Genomic DNA, 12,718 nt, shown 5'->3' with positions numbered 1-12,718 from the left:
ATTGTTTTTATTGTCTTGTATAGTCTGTTTTTGTCTTGTTTTGTCTGTTTTGTCTCATATAGTCCAAGCTGAATGTATAGTTTTATTTATGTCTGTACTTTGAGAGTCACTAACATCTGGAACCGAATTCCTTGTGTGTCCCCACACTTGGCCAATAAACCTGATTCTGATCCATTCTCCCTGTATAAGATTCTTGTCTTTTTCTCTATAATATTGATGGTGTCTATAACTGTAGCGTCATAATGATGGTTTTGAGAGTTTGGCTGATTAAGGTGGGACACCACTGAAGATCTAGTTGTGAAAGGAACAGCTAGCCAGTCAGTGGAATTACTCTGAAACCATTAAAACGTACTTTTTAATCAGGCAATTATGAAGGGCACAAATGAAGTCCATGGAAAGTGAGGTCACGTACACGAGAACACACATGTGGCCCTGGGACGCTTCCGGGATTTGGCCACGCCCTGTGCGTACTCACTGTGCGCTGATTGGTCCGCGGTGGACGAATCAGGAGAGAGGAGAGGTGCTTTGATGTGGAGCAGAAGGAGCCGTAGTGTGGCTGCGCGCAGAGGCCGCGGCGCACCGACTCCATTCCCCAGTCAGTGTTCCAGGGACATTTCGGCTCTCACAGCGACACACGGTACACCACCGAGCCGGGCTTCAGTGCGTCTCACTGACACGTGGAGGGGAACACGCGTGGGGTAAAGAAATACATCCACTAGAACGAGACGAGATGCAACTTAGCGAGCTAGCTGCAGGAGTCAGGCAGTGCTGGGCTCGTGTGTGTGTGTGTGTGTGTGTGTGTGTGTGTGTGTGTGTGTGTGTGTGTGTGTGTGTGTGTGTGTGTGTGTGTGTGTGTGTGTGTGTTGTTTAATTCCATGTCAGGTGTGTAGTCAGGATTGCGTAAGGGTGTGTAGGAGTGTATAGAGGTGTGTGTGTGTGTGTGTGTGTGTGTGTGTGTGTGTATATATATATATATATATATATATATATATATATATATATATATACATACAGGTGAGTAGTAGTGTGTAGATGTGTGGTAGTGTGCAGGTGTTTATGGGTGTGTACAAGTGTGTAGAGGTGTGTCTGGGTGTTTATGGGTGTGTAGAGGGGTGTATGAGTGTACGGAGGTGTTTATGATTGTGTAGAGGTGTGTAGTAATGTGTGGTAGCATGCAGAGGTATGTATGAATGTGTATGGGTGTGTAGTGGTGTGTGATTGTTTAGAGGTGTGTAGTTATGTGTATGATTGTGTAGAGGTGTGTATGGGTGTATATGATTGTGCAGAGGTGTGTATGAATGTGTGGTAGTGTGTAGAGGTGTGTGTGGTAGTGTGTATGGGTGTGTATGATTGTGTATGGGTGTGTATGATTGTGTAGAGGTATGTATGATTGTGTAGGAATGTGTAGAGGTGTATGATTGGGTATGGGTGTGTATGATTGGGTATGGGTGTGTATGATTGTGTAGAGGTGTGTATGGGTGTATATGATTGTGTAGAGGTGTGTATGGGTGTGTATGATTGTGTAGAGGTGTGTATGGGTGTGTATGATTGTGTAGAGGTGTGTATGATTGTGTAGGAATGTGTAGAGGTGTATGATTGGGTATGGGTGTGTATGATTGGGTATGGGTGTGTATGATTGGGTATGGGTGTGTATGATTGGGTATGGGTGTGTATGATTGTGTAGAGGTGTGTAGGATTGTGTATGGGTGTATATGATTGTGTATGGGTGTATATGATTGTGTATGGGTGTATATGATTGTGTAGGAATGTGTAGAGGTGTGTATGATTGGGTAGGGGTGTGTATGATTGGGTAGGGGTGTGTATGATTGGGTAGGGGTGTGTATGATTGTGTATGATTGTGTAGGGGTGTGTAGTAATGTGTAGGGGTGTGTAGTAATGTGTAGGGGTGTGTATGATTGTGTAGGGGTGTGTATGATTGTGTAGGGGTGTGTATGATTGTGTAGGGGTGTGTATGATTGTGTAGGGGTGTGTAGGAATGTGTAGGGGTGTGTATGATTGTGTAGGGGTGTGTATGATTGTGTAGGGGTGTGTATGATTGTGTTGGGGTGTGTAGGGGTGTGTAGGGGTGTGTATGAATGTGTAGGGGTGTGTATGATTGTGTAGGGGTGTGTATGATTGTGTAGAGGTGTGTAGGAATGTGTAGGGGTGTGTATGATTGTGTAGGGGTGTGTATGATTGTGTATGATTGTGTAGGGGTGTGTATGATTGTGTAGGGGTGTGTAGGAATGTGTAGGGGTGTGTAGGAATGTGTATGAATGTGTAGGGGTGTGTAGGGGTGTGTATGATTGTGTAGGGGTGTGTATGATTGTGTAGGGGTGTGTATGATTGTGTAGAGGTGTGTATGATTGTGTAGAGGTGTGTAGGAATGTGTATGGGTGTATATGATTGTGTAGAGGTGTGTATGGGTGTATATGATTGTGTAGAGGTGTGTATGGGTGTGTATGATTGTGTAGAGGTGTGTATGGGTGTGTATGATTGTGTAGAGGTGTGTATGATTGTGTATGAATGTGTAGAGGTGTATGATTGGGTATGGGTGTGTATGATTGGGTATGGGTGTGTATGGGTGTGTATGATTGGGTATGGGTGTGTATGATTGGGTATGATTGTGTAGGATTGTGTAGAGGTGTGTAGGAATGTGTAGAGGTGTGTATGATTGTGTAGGAATGTGTAGAGGTGTATGATTGGGTATGGGTGTGTATGATTGGGTATGGGTGTGTATGATTGGGTATGGGTGTGTATGATTGGGTATGGGTGTGTATGATTGGGTATGGGTGTGTATGATTGGGTATGGGTGTGTATGATTGTGTAGGGGTGTGTATGATTGTGTAGGGGTGTGTATGATTGTGTATGGGTGTGTATGATTGTGTATGATTGTGTAGGAATGTGTATGGGTGTGTATGATTGTGTAGAGGTGTATATGATTGTGTAGAGGTGTATATGATTGTGTAGAGGTGTATATGATTGTGTATGGGTGTGTATGATTGTGTATGGGTGTGTATGATTGTGTAGGGGTGTGTATGATTGTGTAGGGGTGTGTTTGATTGTGTAGGGGTGTGTATGATTGTGTATGATTGTGTAGAGGTGTGTATGATTGTGTAGAGGTGTGTATGATTGTGTAGAGGTGTGTAGGAATGTGTAGAGGTGTGTAGGAATGTGTAGAGGTGTATATGATTGTGTATGGGTGTATATGATTGTGTATGGGTGTATATGATTGTGTATGGGTGTATATGATTGTGTATGGGTGTATATGATTGTGTAGAGGTGTGTATGATTGTGTAGGAATGTGTAGAGGTGTATGATTGGGTATGGGTGTGTATGATTGTGTATGATTGTGTAGAGGTGTGGAGAATTATGTAGAGGTGTGTAGGAATGTGTATGGGTGTGTATGATTGTGTATGGGTGTGTAGGAATGTGTATGGGTGTGTAGGAATGTGTATGGGTGTGTATGATTGTGTAGAGGTGTGTAGGAATGTGTATGGGTGTGTATGATTGTGTAGAGGTGTGTATGATTGTGTATGGGTGTATATGATTGTGTATGGGTGTATATGATTGTGTAGAGGTGTGTATGATTGTGTAGGAATGTGTATAGGTGTATGATTGGGTATGGGTGTGTATGATTGGTTATGGGTGTGTATGATTGTGTATGATTGTGTAGAGGTGTGTATGATTGTGTAGAGGTGTGTAGGAATGTGTATGGGTGTGTATGATTGTGTATGGGTGTATATGATTGTGTAGAGGTGTGTATGATTGTGTAGGAATGTGTAGAGGTGTATGATTGGGTATGGGTGTGTATGATTGGGTATGGGTGTGTATGATTGGGTATGGGTGTGTATGATTGGGTATGGGTGTGTAGGAATGTGTAGGGGTGTGTATGAGTGTGTAGGGGTGTGTATGAGTGTGTAGGAATGTGTAGAGGTGTGTATGATTGTGTATGGGTGTATATGATTGTGTATGGGTGTATATGATTGTGTAGAGGTGTGTATGATTGTGTAGGAATGTGTATAGGTGTATGATTGGGTATGGGTGTGTATGATTGGTTATGGGTGTGTATGATTGTGTATGATTGTGTAGAGGTGTGTATGATTGTGTAGAGGTGTGTAGGAATGTGTATGGGTGTGTATGATTGTGTATGGGTGTATATAATTGTGTATGGGTGTATATAATTGTGTAGGAATGTGTAGAGGTGTATGATTGGGTATGGGTGTGTATGATTGGGTATGGGTGTGTATGATTGGGTATGGGTGTGTAGGAATGTGTAGGGGTGTGTAGGAATGTGTAGGGGTGTGTATGATTGTGTATGGGTGTGTATGATTGGGTATGGGTGTGTAGGAATGTGTAGGGGTGTGTATGAGTGTGTAGGGGTGTGTATGAGTGTGTAGGAATGTGTAGAGGTGTGTATGATTGTGTATGGGTGTATATGATTGTGTATGGGTGTATATGATTGTGTAGAGGTGTGTATGATTGTGTAGGAATGTGTATAGGTGTATGATTGGGTATGGGTGTGTATGATTGGTTATGGGTGTGTATGATTGTGTATGATTGTGTAGAGGTGTGTATGATTGTGTAGAGGTGTGTAGGAATGTGTATGGGTGTGTATGATTGTGTATGGGTGTATATAATTGTGTATGGGTGTATATAATTGTGTAGGAATGTGTAGAGGTGTATGATTGGGTATGGGTGTGTATGATTGGGTATGGGTGTGTATGATTGGGTATGGGTGTGTAGGAATGTGTAGGGGTGTGTAGGAATGTGTAGGGGTGTGTATGATTGTGTAGGGGTGTGTATGATTGTGTATGATTGTGTAGAGGTGTGTATGATTGTGTAGAGGTGTGTAGGAATGTGTATGTGTGTATGATTGTGTAGAGGTGTGTATGATTGTGTAGAGGTGTGTATGATTGTGTAGAGGTGTGTATGATTGTGTAGAGGTGTATATGATTGTGTAGAGGTGTATATGATTGTGTAGAGGTGTGTATGATTGTGTATGGGTGTGTATGATTGTGTATGGGTGTGTATGATTGTGTAGAGGTGTGTATGATTGTGTAGAGGTGTATATGATTGTGTAGGGGTGTGTATGATTGTGTAGGGGTGTGTATGATTGTGTAGGGGTGTGTAGGGGTGTGTAGGAATGTGTAGGGGTGTGTATGATTGTGTATGATTGTGTAGAGGTGTGTATGATTGTGTAGAGGTGTGTATGATTGTGTAGAGGTGTGTAGGAATGTGTATGTGTGTATGATTGTGTAGAGGTGTGTAGGAATGTGTATGTGTGTATGATTGTGTAGAGGTGTGTATGATTGTGTAGAGGTGTGTATGATTGTGTAGGGGTGTGTATGATTGTGTAGGGGTGTGTAGGAATGTGTAGGGGTGTGTGTGATTGTGTATGATTGTGTAGAGGTGTGTATGATTGTGTAGAGGTGTGTATGATTGTGTAGAGGTGTGTATGATTGTGTAGAGGTGTGTATGATTGTGTAGAGGTGTGTATGATTGTGTATGGGTGTGTATGATTGTGTATGGGTGTATATGATTGTGTAGAGGTGTATATGATTGTGTAGAGGTGTATATGATTGTGTAGAGGTGTATATGATTGTGTAGAGGTGTGTATGGGTGTGTATGATTGTGTATGATTGTGTATGGGTGTGTATGATTGTGTATGATTGTGTATGGGTGTGTATGATTGTGTATGGGTGTGTATGATTGTGTATGGGTGTGTATGATTGTGTATGGGTGTGTATGATTGTGTAGGGGTGTGTATGATTGTGTAGGGGTGTGTAGAAATGTGTAGGGGTGTGTATGATTGTGTATGATTGTGTAGAGGTGTGTAGGAATGTGTATGGGTGTGTATGATTGTGTAGAGGTGTGTATGATTGTGTAGAGGTGTGTATGATTGTGTATGGGTGTGTATGATTGTGTATGATTGTGTAGAGGTGTGTATGATTGTGTATGGGTGTGTATGATTGTGTAGGGGTGTGTATGATTGTGTAGGGGTGTGTATGATTGTGTAGGGGTGTGTATGATTGTGTAGGGGTGTGTATGATTGTGTAGGGGTGTGTAGAAATGTGTAGGGGTGTGTAGAAATGTGTAGGGGTGTGTATGATTGTGTAGGAATGTGTAGAGGTGTATGATTGGGTATGGGTGTGTATGATTGTGTAGAGGTGTGTAGGATTATGTAGAGGTGTGTAGGAATGTGTATGGGTGTGTATGGGTGTGTATGATTGTGTATGGGTGTATATGATTGTGTAGAGGTGTGTAGGAATGTGTATGGGTGTGTATGATTGTGTAGAGGTGTGTAGGATTGTGTATGGGTGTATATGATTGTGTATGGGTGTATATGATTGTGTAGAGGTGTGTATGATTGTGTAGGAATGTGTAGAGGTGTATGATTGGGTATGGGTGTGTATGATTGGGTATGGGTGTGTATGATTGGGTATGGGTGTGTATGATTGGGTATGGGTGTGTATGATTGTGTAGAGGTGTGTAGGAATGTGTATGGGTGTGTATGATTGTGTAGAGGTGTGTAGGATTGTGTATGGGTGTATATGATTGTGTAGGAATGTGTAGAGGTGTATGATTGGGTATGGGTGTGTATGATTGGGTATGGGTGTGTATGATTGGGTATGGGTGTGTATGATTGTGTATGATTGTGTAGAGGTGTGTATGATTGTGTAGAGGTGTGTAGGAATGTGTATGGGTGTGTATGATTGTGTATGGGTGTATATGATTGTGTAGAGGTGTGTATGATTGTGTAGGAATGTGTAGAGGTGTATGATTGGGTATGGGTGTGTATGATTGTGTAGGGGTGTGTATGATTGTGTAGGGGTGTGTATGATTGTGTAGGGGTGTGTATGATTGTGTAGGGGTGTGTATGATTGTGTAGGGGTGTGTATGATTGTGTATGGGTGTGTATGATTGTGTATGATTGTGTATGGGTGTGTATGGGTGTGTATGGGTGTGTATGGGTGTGTAGAGGTGTGTATGGGTGTGTAGAGGTGTGTATGATTGTGTAGAGGTGTATATGATTGTGTAGAGGTGTATATGGGTGTATATGATTGTGTATATGGGTGTATATGATTGTGTATATGATTGTGTATGGGTGTGTAGAGGTGTGTATGGGTGTGTAGAGGTGTGTATGGGTGTATATGATTGTGTATGGGTGTATATGATTGTGTAGAGGTGTATATGATTGTGTAGAGGTGTGTATGATTGTGTATGATTGTGTATGGGTGTGTATGATTGTGTAGGGGTGTGTATGATTGTGTAGGGGTGTGTATGATTGTGTAGGGGTGTGTAGAAATGTGTAGGGGTGTGTATGATTGTGTATGATTGTGTAGAGGTGTGTAGGAATGTGTATGGGTGTGTATGATTGTGTAGAGGTGTGTATGATTGTGTAGAGGTGTGTATGATTGTGTATGGGTGTGTATGATTGTGTATGATTGTGTAGAGGTGTGTATGATTGTGTAGGGGTGTGTATGATTGTGTAGGGGTGTGTATGATTGTGTAGGGGTGTGTATGATTGTGTAGGGGTGTGTAGAAATGTGTAGGGGTGTGTATGATTGTGTATGATTGTGTAGAGGTGTGTAGGAATGTGTATGGGTGTGTATGATTGTGTAGAGGTGTGTATGATTGTGTAGGGGTGTGTATGATTGTGTAGGGGTGTGTATGATTGTGTAGGGGTGTGTATGATTGTGTATGATTGTGTAGAGGTGTGTATGATTGTGTAGAGGTGTGTATGATTGTGTAGAGGTGTGTAGGAATGTGTATGGGTGTGTATGATTGTGTAGAGGTGTGTATGATTGTGTATGGGTGTATATGATTGTGTATGGGTGTATATGATTGTGTATGGGTGTATATGATTGTGTAGGAATGTGTAGAGGTGTATGATTGGGTATGGGTGTGTATGATTGGGTATGGGTGTGTATGATTGTGTATGATTGTGTAGAGGTGTGTATGATTGTGTAGAGGTGTGTAGGAATGTGTATGGGTGTGTATGATTGTGTATGGGTGTGTATGATTGTGTATGATTGGGTAGGGGTGTGTATGATTGTGTAGGAATGTGTAGAGGTGTATGATTGGGTAGGGGTGTGTATGATTGGGTAGGGGTGTGTATGATTGGGTAGGGGTGTGTATGATTGGGTAGGGGTGTGTATGATTGTGTAGGGGTGTGTATGATTGTGTAGGGGTGTGTATGATTGTGTAGGGGTGTGTATGATTGTGTAGGGGTGTGTATGATTGTGTATGGGTGTGTATGATTGTGTATGGGTGTGTATGGGTGTGTAGAGGTGTGTATGGGTGTGTAGAGGTGTGTATGGGTGTATATGATTGTGTAGAGGTGTATATGATTGTGTAGAGGTGTATATGATTGTGTAGAGGTGTATATGATTGTGTATATGATTGTGTATATGGGTGTATATGATTGTGTATATGATTGTGTATGGGTGTGTAGAGGTGTGTATGGGTGTGTAGAGGTGTGTATGGGTGTATATGATTGTGTATGGGTGTATATGATTGTGTATGGGTGTATATGATTGTGTATGGGTGTATATGATTGTGTATGGGTGTATATGATTGTGTATGGGTGTATATGATTGTGTGTGTGTGTGTCGAGGTGTGTCGAGGTGTGTCGAGGTGTGTCGAGGTGTGTAGAGGTGTGTATGATTGTGTATGGGTGTATATGATTGTGTATATGGGTGTATATGATTGTGTATGGGTGTGTAGAGGTGTGTATGGGTGTATATGATTGTGTATGGGTGTATATGATTGTGTATGGGTGTGTAGAGGTGTGTATGGGTGTATATGATTGTGTATATGATTGTGTGTGTGTGTGTGTCGAGGTGTGTATGGGTGTGTAGAGGTGTGTATGATTGTGTATGGGTGTGTATGATTGTGTATGGGTTTGTATGGGTGTGTATGGGTGTGTATGATTGTGTATGGGTGTGTATGATTGTGTATGGGTGTGTATGGGTGTGTAGAGGTGTGTATGGGTGTGTAGGGGTGTGTAGGATTGTGTAGAGGTGTGTATGATTGTGTATGGGTGTGTATGATTGTGTAGGAATGGGCATGGTTTAATGAAGTACAGCTGCTATCACTGAGGGTGTACTCACTTTTGTTGCCAGTTATTTTGATAATAATATTTTGAGTTATTTTTTTAGAAAAATAATTTCCTTATATTTTGGGGGGTTTTTTTTGTACAAATTACTTGAGTTACTCGACTTTATTATGAAACCCAAAAGTCTAATCCTCGCTTGTGGTGTATGTGACAGTTGGTCAGAAAAGCACATTAATTTGTTTTTGTTTTTTACTGGGAAAAAAAAATCCTTTTTTCTTTCTGAAGTGGGATTAAATTCCATTTGTGGAAACTGAACCCGAGTGCAGTTTACATGTGGGTTTATTTAGCACGCTCTTTCTTCTTTTCTTCCTTTCATTTTTTTATAGTGATGGAGCAACGGTTGTATAGCGCCACCTTGTAAACAGTTAGATTAGAACAGTTTCTCTGTCTCAGGCTCTTTGCTTCTCAACCTTTTCTGTCTCTTGGCCTTTCTGGTCTCTCCTTCTTCTCCAGTCTCTCCGTTTCTTTTGTTTCTCCGGTGTCTCTCCATGATAGCGATGGACCCGTTGCAGCTCATGTATGTTTGATGATTTGCCGATCAGGTGTCCGAGTTCTGCGTGGTGGTGATGGACCAGCTGCAGCTGAGGTCTCTCTAGTTCTCTGGTCTCTCTATTACCCTGGCTCTTCCAATCTCTCTGTTTCTCCACTTTTTTAGTCTCTCTATTGTTATCGTGGTACTAGAGTTGTCCTTGGTGGTGAAGATGAACCCGTTGCAGCTTCTGCATGTTTGTTGATTAGCTAAGCAGGCATCTCTGGACATCTTTTAGGTTTGCAGCTCATGTATGTTTGATTAGCTGATCAGATGTCTCATAAGTTCTGCATGGTGGTAATAGACCTGCTGCAGCTCGTGTATGTTTGATGATTAGCTGATCGAGTGTCTCGTGAGTTCTGCGGTAGATGGATATAGTAATGCTTATAGTAATCTACCTGTCTGCCCATGTGTTTGTATCTATTTAGGTACATCTTTATGTCTGCCTGGATCTGTTTGTCTTTCTAGCAGAGGTCAACCGATTCGTCGGTTTTGCAGATTAATCGGCACCGATAGTTTTTCCTGGTTGCGTTGAACAGTACAAGTGCGGCTTTTAGAGGGCGAGGCACTGATGACACTTGTTTATTTGAAGTGTTACTTTTTGTTTCAGTTTAAATGCATTTCTTTTATTTTTCTCAATATTTATTTATTATAATTATAATAAATTTATATTTAATTATTGTAGCACATTTTCCGGATTCAGTAGGATTATTTTTTTTTCTGGTAATAAAGTTCAGTACTATTTTAATAGTGTATTTTAGTTTAGTTTTGTTTTTTTTCTCTCAATCTAGTATCTATTTTAAAAACTATTGGTTGATCAGTCGGTTATTGGCAAGTATCGGTAGACCTCTACTTTCTGTGTTATTGTGTTTGTGCCTTCATGTTTCAAGTAATAACAGATGTTATGCTTCACTGCCCTGTGTGTGTGTGTGTGTGTGTGTGTGTGTGTGTGTGTGTGTGTGTGTGTGTGTGTGTGTGTGTGTGTGTGTGTGTGTGTGTGTGTGTGTGTGTGTGTGTGTGTGTGTGTGTGTGTGCGCAGAAAGCAAACGGAGCCCATTGCAGCAGAGGGTAAAGTTCGTCTATGAGAGGGCTTTGAATCTGTGCATTAGCCGTGTGACCAGAGACGCTCATTATTCTGCATGTTTAATCTGAACATGAGGATGGACAATACTGACTGAAATGAAAAAAAATGTGTGACTTAAAAACCTTAAGCTTGATATGAGATAATACGTGTGTGTGTGTACGTGTGTGTGTACGTGTGTGTGTACGTGTGTGTGTACGTGTGTGTGTACGTGTGTGTGTGTACGTGTGTGTGTACGTGTGTGTGTTCCAGGCATGTGAGGACGGGATACCGATGATGCTAGCTCTACCATGGGCAGTGTCACTCTCCGCTTCTTCTGCTATGGCTGCCTCTTCACGTCACTGACGTGGTCCGTCCTACTTTTCCTTTACTTCAGCCTGAGTCAGGAGAGCCGCCTGTCCTCCAGCCATGTGCCCATCAAGGGGGTGCAACACCGCTTCCAGCCCCGCTTCACCCGCCGCCCCGCCCCGCCCAACAGGGCGCACGGGCATGGCCGTGGTGACATCTCCCCCGAGATGGGTCAGTCTGAGTCACACACACACACACACACACACACACACACACACACACACACCCTCTTATATGCTATACATATTTATCATTAATGGCACAACTATTAATAAAAAAGCATATAACAGTGTGTGTAATGCACTTATAGGAACCAAAACAGTGTAATGTTAGTAGTGGTTGCAAAGTTTTGAAGTTTGTAGTATATTGTAATGTTGTAAAATGTAGTCTATTGTAAGTTTGTAAAGTTATGCTATGAAGTTGTACAGTTTTGTGGTATGTTGTAAAGGTTGTAAAGGGTTTGCGCTATGTTGTAAGGGTTTGCGCTATGTTGTAAGGGTTTGCGCTATGTTGTAAGGGTTTGCGCTATGTTGTAAGGGTTTGCGCTATGTTGTAAGGTTTTAAGGGTTTGCGCCATGTTGTAAGGTTGTAAAGGTTTGCGCTATGTTGTAAGGTTGTAAAGGTTTGCGCTATGTTGTAAGGTTGTAAAGGTTTGCGCTATGTTGTAAGGTTGTAAAGGTTTGCGCTATGTTGTAAGGTTGTAAAGGTTTGCGCTATGTTGTAAGGTTGTAAAGGTTTGCGCTATGTTGTAAGGTTGTAAAGGTTTGCGCTATGTTGTAAGGTTGTAAAGGTTTGCGCTATGTTGTAAGGTTGTAAAGGTTTGCGCTATGTTGTAAGGTTGTAAAGGTTTGCGCTATGTTGTAAGGTTGTAAAGGTTTGCGCTATGTTGTAAGGTTGTAAAGGTTTGCGCTATGTTGTAAAGGTTTGCGCTATGTTGTAAAGGTTTGCGCTATGTTGTAAAGGTTTGCGCTATGTTGTAAAGGTTTGCGCTATGTTGTAAAGGTTTGCGCTATGTTGTAAAGGTTTGCGCTATGTTGTAAAGGTTGTAAAGGTTTGCGCTATGTTGTAAAGGTTGTAAAGGTTTGCGCCATGTTGTAAAGGTTTGCGCCATGTTGTAAAGGTTTGCGCTATGTTGTAAAGGTTTGCGCTATGTTGTAAGGTTGTAAAGGTTTGCGCTATGTTGTAAGGTTGTAAAGGTTTGCGCTATGTTGTAAAGGTTGTAAAGGTTTGCGCCATGTTGTAAAGGTTTGCGCCATGTTGTAAAGGTTTGCGCCATGTTGTAAAGGTTTGCGCCATGTTGTAAAGGTTTGCGCTATGTTGTAAAGGTTTGCGCTATGTTGTAAAGGTTGTAAAGGTTTGCGCTATGTTGTAAAGGTTTGCGCTATGTTGTAAAGGTTTGCGCTATGTTGTAAAGGTTTGCGCTATGTTGTAAAGGTTTGCGCTATGTTGTAAAGGTTTGCGCTATGTTGTAAGGTTGTAAAGGTTTGCGCTATGTTGTAAGGTTGTAAAGGTTTGCGCTATGTTGTAAAGGTTTGCGCTATGTTGTAAGGTTGTAAAGGTTTGCGCTATGTTGTAAGGTTGTAAAGGTTTGCGCTATGTTGTAAAGGTTGTAAAGGTTTGCGCCATGTTGTAAAGGTTT

At 41.8% G+C, this 12,718-nt stretch overlaps 1 protein-coding gene across 2 annotated transcripts in view; it reads left to right on the top strand.

Annotated features, from left to right (window-relative positions):
• Window positions 1–395: 395 nt before the first annotated feature.
• galnt11 (UDP-N-acetyl-alpha-D-galactosamine:polypeptide N-acetylgalactosaminyltransferase 11 (GalNAc-T11)) overlaps window positions 396–12,718 on the top strand; it is a 34,156-nt gene continuing 21,833 nt past the window's right edge. Inside the window, exons 1-2 of one of the 2 annotated variants that reach the window (XM_083546601.1) lie at window positions 396–637; window positions 10,984–11,250. In XM_083546601.1, the coding sequence (XP_083402727.1) occupies window positions 11,022–11,250 (229 nt within the window). In that variant the 5' untranslated portion in view covers window positions 396–637; window positions 10,984–11,021. Of the gene's footprint in view, window positions 699–10,983; window positions 11,251–12,718 lie in introns of both variants that reach the window. The other variant, XM_083546600.1, reaches the window with a different exon arrangement.

Source organism: Silurus aristotelis, assembly GCF_946808225.1.
Source record: "Silurus aristotelis genome assembly, chromosome: 1".
NCBI classification, from domain to species: domain Eukaryota; kingdom Metazoa; phylum Chordata; class Actinopteri; order Siluriformes; family Siluridae; genus Silurus; species Silurus aristotelis.
This window is presented reverse-complemented; position numbering and strand designations above follow the sequence as displayed.